General features: G+C 43.0%; 1 protein-coding gene across 1 annotated transcript in view; it reads right to left on the reverse strand.

The window, feature by feature from the left end:
* LOC120055919 (solute carrier organic anion transporter family member 5A1-like) overlaps positions 1-13,179 on the reverse strand; it is a 31,595-nt gene extending 18,416 nt beyond the window's left edge. The window contains exons 1-3 of the mRNA XM_039003965.1: positions 13,042-13,179; positions 11,204-12,616; positions 725-857 (exon numbers count right to left, since the gene is read on the reverse strand). Of these exons, the coding sequence (XP_038859893.1) occupies positions 725-857; positions 11,204-12,194 (1,124 nt within the window). The 5' untranslated portion in view covers positions 12,195-12,616; positions 13,042-13,179. The remainder of the gene's footprint in view (positions 1-724; positions 858-11,203; positions 12,617-13,041) is intronic.
* Positions 13,180-13,445: the final 266 nt, after the last annotated feature.

Here is a 13,445-nt window from a genome sequence, read left to right on the forward strand (position 1 = left end):
GCTATAGGTCAGGCCCTGTTGGTCACGTGCATGCTAATGCATACATCTGTCATGTAAAGAGAGCACCGGTTGAGGGATTAGGGAATGTTTTTCCTAAATAAATGAGGGATTTTGGTAACAGAACTTTTCAGTCAAAAATGGCTATAAGAAAGACAATGCACACATGCTGTGTTTATTTTTTACCACAGCAAGTCTGAACCCAAATCAATTGCGGTCGGACTCCCCCTAGTCATTTGTGTGTCTTAATTATTTTATCAAACAGTGCTCATAAAGCATCAGACAAGCTCAGTGCATATAGTTGATTTTTTAAAAACACATTAGACACAGGGTGTGTCTACATGTAGAAAAATATGTTTAAAAATTGACTATTCGATTGGTCGAAAGAACAGGCTATTCTCGGTTGACCAAGATTTTTTGGGGGGTAGAGACGGCCCTAAAGGGAAGCCATGGCTTGTTGGGTTTTAGTTGCAGTGTTGCTTTAGCCACAGATTGGTTCGCTGTTGTAAATAACTGACCGCTCCATTCTCTCCCGGTTACATGGTGATTTTGATATATCGATTTTAAAGGCTTACGTGATGTCTGGTTTCTTTATATAACCACAGTCTTGTTGATACAAAACTGAGCTACTCTCTCCCCATGCGTCCTATCGGTACGCGCATGCGCCTCTCTAACATTTCTATTCAATCGCATCATAACATATTCAGTGAAAAGTCTGGAACATTACCAGTTGCCAATGAAGCGAGGGTCGCTCTGATCGATGTTGACGATAGTCTTGGGGTCGACGTAGAAGCCGATGAGAACTCCTCCCATCAGGTACCCAGCAGCCGGACCCAGGGCTCCCATCACGTACATGACAGCTGCAGAGAGAAAGAAAGACATGACGTGAGGCATAAGGACAAATGTACATGTTGAGAATGGATAAGAAGAGTTGGAATACTAAGAGAACGGAGAATAAAGAGTATGGATGCATCCCAAATGGCACCATATTCCCTATATAGTTCACTACTTTTGACCGGAATCCAAATGGGGGCAACGTCATTTATCTAATGGTGCAAATGCTACTATGAACATGATATCCTCAAACACCTCAGCCAGAAGTTGATAGGGCTGCGTCCCAAATGGCACCCCATTCCCTATGTAGCGCACTACTTTTGACCCTTCACTATCTAGAGAATATGGTGCCATTTCTAGACACAGGCTAGGCCTTCCCTTTCTGTATCATCCAGCAGTTCACACCCACATGACACAAAACTGCTTAATACTGTATGTCATCACATCATGCACCAGCCAGTCTTCCTCCTGACTCAGTGTGGCAGCAAAACACAGGAAGTTGTGAGCCCCAGCTGATTGTGTGGACATGGGTTCCTGTCCAAGGCCTGGAGGCCAAGTTGCAGGCCTAATCTCTTATTTGAGCAGAGTACTATTTTTGGTGGCTGCACCCGTTATGGAACAGGTTCCGATGCAGACACACAGCAGCAGGAGCGTGGGCCCCAAAACGCCACCCTATTCCCACCCTTCTCCATGCTCACCCCAACACCAGTGTTTTATGTTAATGTGATCTATAGTGTTATTGTGTTTCCATCAGGAGTGTGACACTAAAGGCTTGTGGCGAGCAGAATTAACAACCTCTGCATCATTCAAGACTGATGCTTTGTGAGAAGGTATTAAAGTGAGAGCAGGTCCACCGGAGTCATGGCCCAGTGAGACACGGGTGCCGGCCCACGAAGATGGAAACAGAAAAGTCATCCTTTTGGGGGAAATCCTCAATGGTGCCTAATGAACATGCGCCTCATTTATAACTGTTGTGTACCATTTCTGAAGAAAGATAAACATTGATTTATAAACCTTTATTTGCTGTATAATTTGGAACTATTGGCATTAAGGCCAAATCAAATGAAACGCAAACGAGCGTGTACACGCTGGAATTAGAATGCACGGTAGTGAATGGCAAAAAACAGATGGGTCGCGAGCGTCAATGCCGTCAACAGCGTCATGCCTGTAAAGTGAGCGGATAAACTGCCAGAAAATAGACTGTTTGTGCATTGTTTTGTATAGTTAAAAGGGTCGAATTAGTGTTGATAAGTTTAGCTGCCAGTGCCAATAATACATACAGTATTTGAAAACAATAACTTTATGCCTACCGTTGTTGATTTCGAGCACAGGCATATAGCCTAGGCAGCTGGGAAACTCGAGGAACTCCCTTCAAGAGAGAAAACTGTTACGTATACTGAACAAGAATATAAACGCAACATGGAACAATTTCAAAGATTTTACTGTGTTACAGTTCATATAAGGAAATCAGTCAATTTAAATAAATTCATTAGGCCCTAATCTATGTATTTCGCATGACTGGGCAGGGGCGCAGCCATCGGTGGGCCTGGGAGGCCATAGGACCACCCACTGGGGAGCCTGGCCCTGCCAATCAAAATGAGTTATTCCCCACAAAAGAGCTTTATTACGACAGAAATACTCCCAGTGGTCTTCGGTTGTGAGGCCGGTTGGACATACTGCCAAATTCTCTAAAATTACATTGGAGGCGGCTTATGGTAGAGAAATGAACATTCAAATAACCGGCAACAGCTCTGGTGGACATTCCTGTAGTCAGCATGCCAATTGTATGCTCCCTCAACTTGAGACATTTGTTGCATTGTGTTGCGTGACAAAACCACACATTTTAGTGGCCTTTTATTGTCCCCAGCACAAGGTGCATCTGTGTAACGACCATGCTGTTTAATTAGCTTATTGATATGCCACACCTGTCAGGTGTATGGATTATCTTGGCAAATGAGAAATGCTCACTAACAGGGATGTAAACAAATGTGTGCACAACATTTTAGAGAAATACACTTTTTGTGACTATGGCACATTTCTAGGATCTTTTATTTCAGCTCATGAAAAATTAGGACCAACACTTTACAAGTTGCATTTATATTTTTGGTCAGCATAGAAATAACGAGACTAGCTGAATTCTTTATAAACTGCTCGGGTGTATTAGCTACAACTTGCCTCACACTCATAACAGAAAACAGGTACGGTGCCTCCCATAGGACATATAAGGTGAGTCAAAAGAAACACACAACAATAATTCACAAGGGCTACATTGCTAACATCATGACAATATAAATTGGCATACGCTACGCAGTGTATGTGAATTGATGCTCTCTAATCTTGTGCGCATATTTTAACGGCGTCTTTTCCGTGTGGTTTGGCATGCAAAAGACAAATTGTTGTTCATTATTAAGTTTATCTATAGATTATTGGGTTCATATGTCCTGCCTTGGTATAGACCCTGAGATTAAATAGGCAATGATGTCACGATCCTATCGCACAGCAATACCGTAGCCTACCCATATTTTACTTAAGCTACCGTTCTAATCTTTAGCAGTAATTTGTGCTTTATCTGGAAAAGGATTGTGTCAGTTTCTGAAAGACAAAACAATGGCAAATTGTCGTGGACGTGTCCGCAGAACGTTTGTTGAATTCAATCTTTTGCGTCAACTTTTCCCCCAACCTACAGTGCCTACAGAAAGTATGTACACCCCTTGACTTTTTCCATATTTTGTTGTGCTATAGCTTGAATATCAAATATATTTTTTGGGTCACTAACATACACGCAATACCCCATAATGTCAAAGCGGAATTATGTTTATTTACAAATTCTTACAAATGAAAAGCTGAAATGTCTTGAGTCAATAAGTATTTAACCCTTTGGTTATGGTAAGCATAAATACATTCAGGAGTAAAAATGTGCTTAAGAAGTTACATAATAAGTTGCATGGACTCATTCTGTGTGCAATAATAGTGTTTAACATGATTTTTGAATGATTACCTCATCTCTGTACCCCACACATACAATTATGTGTAAGGCACCTCAGTCGAGCAGTGAATTTCAAACACAGATTCAACCAAAGACCAGGGAGTTTTTCCAATGCCTCGCAAAGAACGGCAATTATTTTAAAATGGGTATAAATTAAAAAAAATCAAACACTGAATATCCCTTTGAGCATGGTGAAGTAATTAATTACACTTTGGATTGTGTATAAATATACCCAGTGACTACAAAGATACAGGTGTCCTTCCTAACTCAGTTGCCGGAGATCGGCTTGATAATCTATTGCAAGACTTGAAAATGGCTGTCTAGCAATGATCAATAACCAACTTGACAGAGCTTGGAGAGTTTAAAAAAGAATAATGGGCAAATATTGAACAATCCAGGTGTGCAAAGCTCTTAGAGACTTACCCAGAAAGACTCACAGCCATAATGGCTGCCGAAGGCAATTGTAACATGTATTGACTCAGGGGGTTGAATACTTTTCATTCATCTTCATCCACTTTGACATTACAGAATATTTTGTGGAAATCGTTGAGAAAAATAAGACATCAATTTTAATCCCAATTTGTAGCCCAACAAAATTTGGAAACAGTCAATGGGTGTGAATAATTTCTAAATGCAATGTATATATTTGGTTTGCTGTTTTTGGTTTCAGTTGGTGTCCTCTACATTTGGTCATACAGGCAGTTCTGTTTCAGTTGGGGCTGGGATCTGGGGGGCTATCTATGGGAAATAAAGCAGATTTGTTGGAAAGGTGTAAGATGACAGTGCAGTGTCAGCAGGTTGCCATGACGATGCAGTCATCCCACATTTCATTGTGCCTGACCCTGTGCCGCCTGTCTCCCTCCCTCCCGCAAGGTCACAGGGTTCCAATTGATCCAGCTGCCAGGCTGAGGCTCGCATCATTTTTCTGTAACATCCGGCCCGTTACGCTTGCATCAATCTCCTTTATGAGTACAGGACGCGGACACTAACAGTAAAACACATAATTTCACCCGTCTGAGCTCATGTACTCAGGGCTGTAGAGACACAGAACAGCTCCTTAAGAATATACTGTATGTAATTAAGCAATGTATTAATGATAATAATGGACTCTGACTGAATGGGTAGTTCACCACTTTGTTCCCCATTCAAATGAACCACACTATCCGTACAGGACAACCAGTTCAAAACCTGTACATGTCTCTGAATCTGCCTTGGTCTAGGAGACTGACAGAAGAGCAGTTGGGGAATGGGGTCACCTGTCAACTTTATTGCTCCACAGTCACACACACACAAAAAGCATTTGTGCCTCCAAAGAGAAGCTTAAAAATGTAACCATTATTTTTCTAACTCAATGGTTACGTCACCCTGTTTTTATTACAGGGCAATTGCATCACGTAGAAACCAACAGGAGCATTTCACATTCAATTCATTCAACAATTTATGAGGACTGCATTTCCACAAGAGCCAGACAATGATGATGGGATGTATCCCAAATGGCACCCTATTCCCTACATAGTGCACTACTTTTGACCAGGGTCCTGGGGCCTCATTTATAAACTGCATATGCACAAAATATACCCTAAAATGTGCATGCGCCAGTTCACACAAAATGTTTTATTAAAAATGACTTGACGTGAGAATCCCCTCCCCGCAGACTTTAGACAATGTGTACGCACATCTAGTGGTTAAATTATTTAATTGCAATCTGCAAGTTAGTATTTTGTGCAAATGGGGGATATGATGAAAAGCTTATTAACTAAAAACGGGAAAATAAATTAACAAGAAAGCAACCATTCTTGTTTTAGATTTTTTTTATCTTGTAATTCATCTTATAATTAGACAGTCTTTTACCTATTTATTTTATTTTCATAACCATTACATACAACAAATTATCATGCGCATTTCTAATTTAATTGGACCTAGTAGCCTAGTAAATAGATAGGCTATATGTATTTCAAGTTTTGCAATATCACAGGCAGTGTGGTTTATAATACCGGTATACAGTCAAATTTAACAGCGGATCTTTTACGTTGAAGTAGGATTTACAGTTGAAGTCGGAAGTCTACATACACCTTAGCCAAATACATTTAAACTCAGTTTCACAATTCCTAACATTTAATCCTAGTAAAAATCCCTGTTTTAGGTCAGTTAGGATCACCACTTTATTTTGAGAATATGAAATGTCAGAATAATAGTAGAGAGAATGATTTATTTAAGCTTTTATTTCTTTCATCACATTCCCAGTGGGTCAGAAGTTTACATACACTCAATTAGTATTTGGTAGCACTGCTTTTAAATTGTTTAACTTGGGTCAACCGTGTAGGGTAGCCTTCCACAAGCTTCCCACATTAAGTTGGGTGAATTTTGGCCCATTCCTCCTGACAGAGCTACTGTAACTGAGTCAGGTTTGTAGGCCTCCTTGGTTGCACACACTTTTTCAGTTCTGCCCACAAATTTCCTGTAGGATTGAGGTCAGGGCTTTGTGATGGCCACTCCAATACCTTGACTGTGTTGTCCTTAAGCCATTTTGCCACAACTTTGGAAGTATGCTTGGGGTCATTGTCCATTTGGAAGACCCATTTGCGACCAAGCTTTAACTTCCTGACTGATGTCTTGAGATGTTGCTTCAATATATCCACATAATTTCCCTCCCTCATGATGCCATCTATTTTGTGAAGTGCACCAGTCCCTCCTGCAGCAAAGCACCCCCACAACATGATGCTGCCACCCCCGTGCTTCACGGTTGGGATGGTGTTCTTTGGCTTGCAAGCCTTCCCCTTTTTCCTCCAAACATAATGATGGTCATTATGGCCAAAGAGTTATATTTTTGTTTCATCAGACCAGAGGACATTTCTCCAAAAAGTACAATCTTTGTCCCCATGTGCAGTTGCAAACCGTAGTCTGGCTTTTTTTATGGTGGTTTTGGAGCAGTGGCTTCTTTCTTGCTGAGCGGCCTGTCAAGTTATGTCGATTTATAGGACTCGTTTTACTGTGGATATAGATACTTTTGTACCCGTTTCCTCCAGCATCTTCACAAGTCCTTTGCTTTTGTTCTGGGATTGATTTGCACTTTTCACACCAAAGTACATTAATCTCTAGGAGACAGAACGCGTCTCCTTCCTGAGCGGTATGACGGCTGCATGGTCCCATGGTGTTTATACTTGCGTACTATTATTTGAACAGATGAACGTGGTACCTTCAGGCGTTTGGAAATTGCTCCCAAGGATGAACCAGACTTGTGGAGGTCGCACATTTTTTTTCTGAGGTCTTTGCTGATTTCTTTTGATTTTCCCATGATGTCAAGCAAAAAGGCACTGAGTTTGAAGGTAGGCCTTGAAATACATCCACAGGTACACCTCCAATTGACTCAAATAATGTCAATTAGCCCATCAGAAGCTTCTAAAGCCATGACATCATTTTCTGGAATTTTCCAAGTTGTTTAAAGGCACCGTCAACTTAGTGTATGTAAACTTCTGACCCACTGGAATTGTGATACAGTGAATTCTAAGTGAAATAATCTGTCTGTAAACAATTGTTGGAGAAATTACTTGTGTCATGCACAAAGTAGATGTCCTAACCGACTTGCCAAAACTATAGTTTGTGGAGTTGTTGAAAAAATAGTTTTAATGACTTCAACCTAAGTGTATGTAAACTTCCGACTTCAACTGTATATGTCCACTTTGACATTGTGGGGTATGGTGTGTAGATCACAAAATCTAAATGTAATCCATTTTAAATTCAGGCTGTAAAAACTAAATCTATAAAAAGTCAGGAGGTGTGAATACTTTCTGAAGGCACTGTGGGCCTACCCCCCTTATTTCCATAGCAAACCAAAACATATGTGCAGAATGACGCTGAAACTTTTTTTGGGGGGGGGGGGGGGGGGGAGTTCAAATCCTTAGTTGCAACATCAATTTTTGTACGTATTAATGATAAATACTCATTGATTCTTGAAGAATATAACTTATAAACACCTCATGAGCTTGTTCTATGTCCCTTTGTATAAGGCAAGCAACACTGAAGCATGCACGGGAGCACCAGCTGTTCTGGATGACCGTGTGATAACGCTCTCGGTAGCCGATGTGAGCAAGACCTTTAAACAGGTCAACATTCACAAAGTTGCGGGGCCATACAGATTACCAGGACATGTACTCAAAGCATGCGCGGACCAACTGGCAAGGGTCTTCACTGACACTTTCAACCTCTCTCTGACCGAGTCTGTAATACCTACATGTTTCAAGCAGACCCCCATAGTCCCTGTGCCCAAAGAAGCGAAGGTAACCTGCCTAAATGATTACCGCCCGTTTACTGGTTATGGCTCACATCAACAGCATCCTCCCTGATACCCTAGACCCACTCCAATCCGCATACCGCCCAAACAGATCCACAGATGACGCAATCTCAAATTAATCAAAATGGCCACCGGACTATTTACATTGACACACTCCCCTCTACCCCATTGGTTTTGTACACTGCTGCTACTCGCTGTTTATTATCTATGCATAGTCACTTCACCCCTACCACATGTACAAATTACCTCAACTAACCTGTACCCCCACACACTGACTCGGTACCGGTATCCCCTGTATATAGCAGGTAACGGTACCCCCTGTATATATTACTTCATCTGTGGATCTGTTGGGGCGGTACGCGAATTGGAGTGGGTTTAGAGTGTCCGGGAGGATGCTGTTGATGTGAGCCATGACCAGCCATTCAAAGCACTTCATGGCTACCAACATGAGTGCTACTGGGCGGTAATCATTTAGGCAGGTTACCTTCACTTCTTTGGGCACAGGGACTATGGTGGTCTGCTTGAAACATGTAGGTATTACAGACTTGGTCAGGGAGAGGTTGAAAATGTCAGTGAAGACACTTGACAGTTGGTGCGCGCATGCTTTGAGTACACGTCCTGGTAATCCGTCTGGCCCAGCTGCTTTGTGAATGTTGACCTGTTTAAAGGTTTTGTTCACATCGGCTACCGAGAGCATTATCACACAGTCATCCGGAACAGCTGGTGCTCTCCTGCATGCTTCAGTGTTTCTTGCCTCGAAGCGAGCATAAAAAGGCATTTAGCTCGTCTGGTAGGCTTGCATCACTGGGCAGCTCGCGTCTGGGTTTCCCTTTGTAGTCCGTAATAGTTTTCAAGTCCTGCCACATCCGACGAACGTCAGAGCTGATGTAGTAGGATTCAATCTTAATCCTGTATTGACGCTTTGCTTGTTTGATTGTTCATCTGAGGGCATAGCGGGATTTCTTTTAAGTGTCCGAATTAGTCTCCCACTCCTTGAAAGCGGCAGCTCTAGCCTTTAGCTCGATGCGGATGTTGCCTGTAATTCATGGCTTCTGGTTGGGATATGTACGTACGGTCACTGTGGGGACGACTTCGTCAATTAAGTTATTGATGAAGGCGATGACTGAGGTGTTGTACTCCTCAATGCCATTGGACGAATCCTGAAACATATTCCAGTCTATGCGAGCAAAACAGTCCTGTAGTGTAGCATCCGTGTCATCTGACCACTTCCGCATTGAGCGAGTCACTGGTACTTCCAGCTTTAGTTGTTGCTTGTAAGCAGGAATCAGGAGGATAGAATTATGGTCAGATTAGCCAAATGGAAGGCAGGGGAGAGCATTGTATGCATCTCTGTGTGTGGAGTAAAGGTGGTCTAGGGCTTTTTCCCCTCTGGTTGCGCATGTAACATGCTGGTAAAAATTTGGTAAAACTGATTTAAGTTTGCCTGCATTAAAATCCCCGGCCACTAGGAGCGCCGCTTCTGGGTGAGCATTTTCTTTGCTTATGGCCTTATAGAGTTGGTTGAGAGTGGTCTTAGTGCCAGCTTCGTTCTGTGGTGGTAAATCGAAGCCTATGAATATTATAGATGAGAACTCTCTTGGCAGATAGTGTGGTCTACAGCATACCATAAGGTACTCTACCTCAGGCGAGCAATACCTCGAGACTTCTTTAATATTAGACATCGCGCACCAGCTGTTTTTTACAAATGGACACACACCCCCACCCCTCGTCTTACCAGACGTAGCTTCTCTGTTCTGCCGGTGCATGGAAAATCCCGCCAGCTCTATATTATCCGTATCATCGCTCAGCCACGTCTCAGTGAAACACAAGAAATGACAGTTTTTAAATGTCCCGTTGATAGGATAATCTTAAAATCGTAGGTCATCAATTTTATTCTCCAGTGGGAGTTTACTTGCTCGCCTACGGAGTCCAAGAGAATAATTATGTTGTATTGTGTTGGTCAATCATGGGCACACTCATGACAACCTGACCTAATAAACCTAGTAGCAACAAAATCTCACACTGTTTTGAGATTATATACACAGTAGTATGTATAATCTTAGATTAAAAGCCACTAAGAACCCTCTTAATATGTAAAAGAACATCTGGTTATCTAGCCTTTTCTGGACTAACTATAGGTTCATTCTCTCATTTCCAAAGCCTATAAATCCCTCTTCCTGGAACTCATGTGAATAACATACAACAAATAAACATTTGCTCCATTACCTAAGAGTTATGTCCTGTCCTCAGAGTAACTGTCTGTCTGTGGCTCTATCAGACTGAATAGAGATCTGTCAAGGACCATTAGTGTTGTCCACTCTAGCCTACATCCCAAATGGCACCTTATTCCCTATATAGTGCACTACTATTGACCAAAGTCTGTCCTCCTTCACAGCCCTCGTGTTCCAGCTAGCCAGACAGGTAATGATGGGCCAAGTTCTGTCACATCTTTGCCAGTGTGTATCCAGCCATTGTACAGCTGGCACCAAGTGACCGCATGATCAAAGTTGCTCAGTCCTTTGTGAGCCAGCCTTCCACAAGAACACCGTTAGACTGGATCTAGGAGAAGAAAGGGGACTGACTTTGGGCTGTGTCAAAGGCTTTCTTTAGAGGGTTCTAGTCAAAAGTAGTGCACTATATAGGGAGTAGGGTGCCATTTGGGTAATTATTTTGTGGAGTTTATTTTCTCTGAGTGTACCGGAGGCAGGCACCAGGCAGCCACATGGGCCACCACAGAATACAAGCCTGTATCCTAGCTATTCTTTATTTTCAGTGTTTAGGCCTTAATTAGGTTTACCTTGTTTCAGACCACTGGAGAGAAAGATCTAGGGACAAGGATTGATTGAATAACTGAAGTCAAAGTTTAAGTAGCCAATGTCATAATGTATTGTAAGGCCTTGTGTATAGGCAGAGGCAGGTGGAAAGGCAGTAGGAGAAATTCCATCTGAAACCAAACAGTAGGCCTAGTCAGTAAATCTGGCACAGAGGTGGCTAGCTGAGTTGCCTTCCTCCTTTATCTCCTAGTTTATTACCGGTGCGCTGTGTAGTCTTTCGGACCTTTCACACCCCATCTCACACACACACTCACGTCTTACCTAGATAAAGAGAGGCATTCTCCTTCTTGACATTGTCGTCCAGGTAGGTGGGTCCCAGGGTGTAGATGGGCGTCGACCCCATGCCTACCAGGATCTGTGCAATGATGAACAGGGCCACGTACAGGTTGTGCTCATTTCCCTCCTGGTCTCTGGGACAAGACACATCCAGGAAGTCCTTGCCACTGCCGTTGTTGTTCATACACAGGCCCTCGTTGCCCCGGGACGAGTTCACCTCCAGGATTTGGTACGGAGGGGAGATGAAGTGAGGCAAGGAGAAGAGTGCTGCTCCGACGGCTATAAACACTGCACCCACGGCCAACCATCTGGGCCTCTGCCCTCGGCCTCCGAAGTAACTGATGAAGACCACCACCAGCAGACTGCCTATGTCAAAGCAGCTGACGAGCAGGCCGGACTCAGAGCTCCGGAGGCTGTACCTCTTCTCTATGGTGGTGATGACACTGCTAAGGTAGCCAGACACCATCAGTGACTGGATGAATGTCAGGTAGCACATGCAAAATAAAAAACAGCGAGAGTCTTCGAGAATTGCATTAATGTATTTCCTAGTGGGTAAACGCATCAGGTGTAACCTCGAGGTGAGGAAGCCTTGCCTCGTTGGGTTTTTACTCCTGGGCTTGCTCACCTGTGTCTCGGTGTTAAATGAACTACTCATCCCCACCACACTAGAACTGGAAGGGGAATAGTTAATATTAGTCCTAGTGGAGGATTCAGGTAGAGGTTGGTTCAGGTTGATCCTCTGTGGGAGTTGGATTAATTCAGCGCACTTTTCCTCAGTTATTGACACCTGCTGCTGCATAGACTTGGCCAACAAGGACTTGCTTTGCTGGCCTGAGTCATTCAGAGCAGGTAAACTTTTGGATTTGAAGTTAATGCTAGCAGGGTCCTCCTCCTCATACTGACTCAATAACTCATCATCCGCTTGAAGGGGTTCTGACAGGTCATTCTCTGTCTCCTTGTGGTCATCAGATGCCATTGTGTTTTGTTGATGAGCTGGCTGAACTCACAAGAGTAGGTTTAAAAGTCCAGTCACTGCGTTCAATAGCTGACACCACTTACACTATAATATACACATTTCATCCAGTAAAAAACAGCTTCGGGCTGCAAGCCAGGCCCAATAAAAGTGAGAAAATAAGGGATAATGGCTTCTGCATCGGCTTATCTTTGCACTGCCTCTATGTTTATCTCGCGAACCCTTGTGCTCTGCCAGCATCTGATTCTAGAGCTCGAGGCCTCTGGTGTCGTAGATTGTCTGTCATGCCTTTAGCCGCTGCAGATGCTCACCATCACTAGCCGTTAGCTGAGGCGGTAGAGGATGTTGGTGTTTTGAGTCAAGCAGAAAGAAAATAGACTTGGGTCGATGACACGGCAGAGTTGACATGCTCCCCCTGGAATCCCCTTTACAAAAAGAAGAAAGTAATACATTTCAGACATATTGAGTGTTTTCACCTCCCCAGTACCACCTAAGGGTAGCTGTCATTGTCATAACATAATCTGTATGTTTTGAGTAGCTAGGCATCTAATGTTAACGTTAGACATGAAAACGAACAAATTAAACCAGTCTCGACATTCAAAAAAAAAAAAAAAACTGACATGCTACTAAAAACACAGTTGAATGGCCATCTAGCATTTACCGACGTCGACCAGTTTTCAATACAGCCCCTACATAAAAAAAGGCATAAATAAGTAGCTAGCTAACGATGTCTACAGTCGCCTAGTAAACACTGCGGCTAGCTCTGGCGAGCGGCTGCTGTTGATCTGCTGGTGGCAGGCTTGTAGCTAGCTAATAATAGCTGTTAATGAAAATACAATCGCTAACAAACCTGACGATTTTAAGCAATAGCAGGGCCCTTGATTCTTCATTTAAAGGTCCCATTTAAAACCCATTTGACGGCCGTTATAAAATTGCACCAGACAAAGATATCGTCATCCCTGTCTGTAGCTTTACATTCTGACTCACTCATTCACCTACTCACTGAAGAGAATGAAGTTGTTTACCACGACCCGGGTAGTACTAGCCTCTGTAGCTTCCGAGGCCCCTCACTGGTTCGATTTTACTGGGGCGGAAGTGTCGTGTGGCCATATCAAATATTTGTATAACTCATTGTTCTATCTGTGGCCATATGAAGTGATGCTAATGCTTGGGGCGAAGTTGCTCCTAAAAACAGATCAAGAATCGGGTTATTGTACAAAGCCCAGTACTTGACCATGCAGCTGTTAATGGTCA

The sequence above is a fragment of the Salvelinus namaycush genome, chromosome 11, assembly GCF_016432855.1.
Source record: "Salvelinus namaycush isolate Seneca chromosome 11, SaNama_1.0, whole genome shotgun sequence".
NCBI classification, from domain to species: domain Eukaryota; kingdom Metazoa; phylum Chordata; class Actinopteri; order Salmoniformes; family Salmonidae; genus Salvelinus; species Salvelinus namaycush.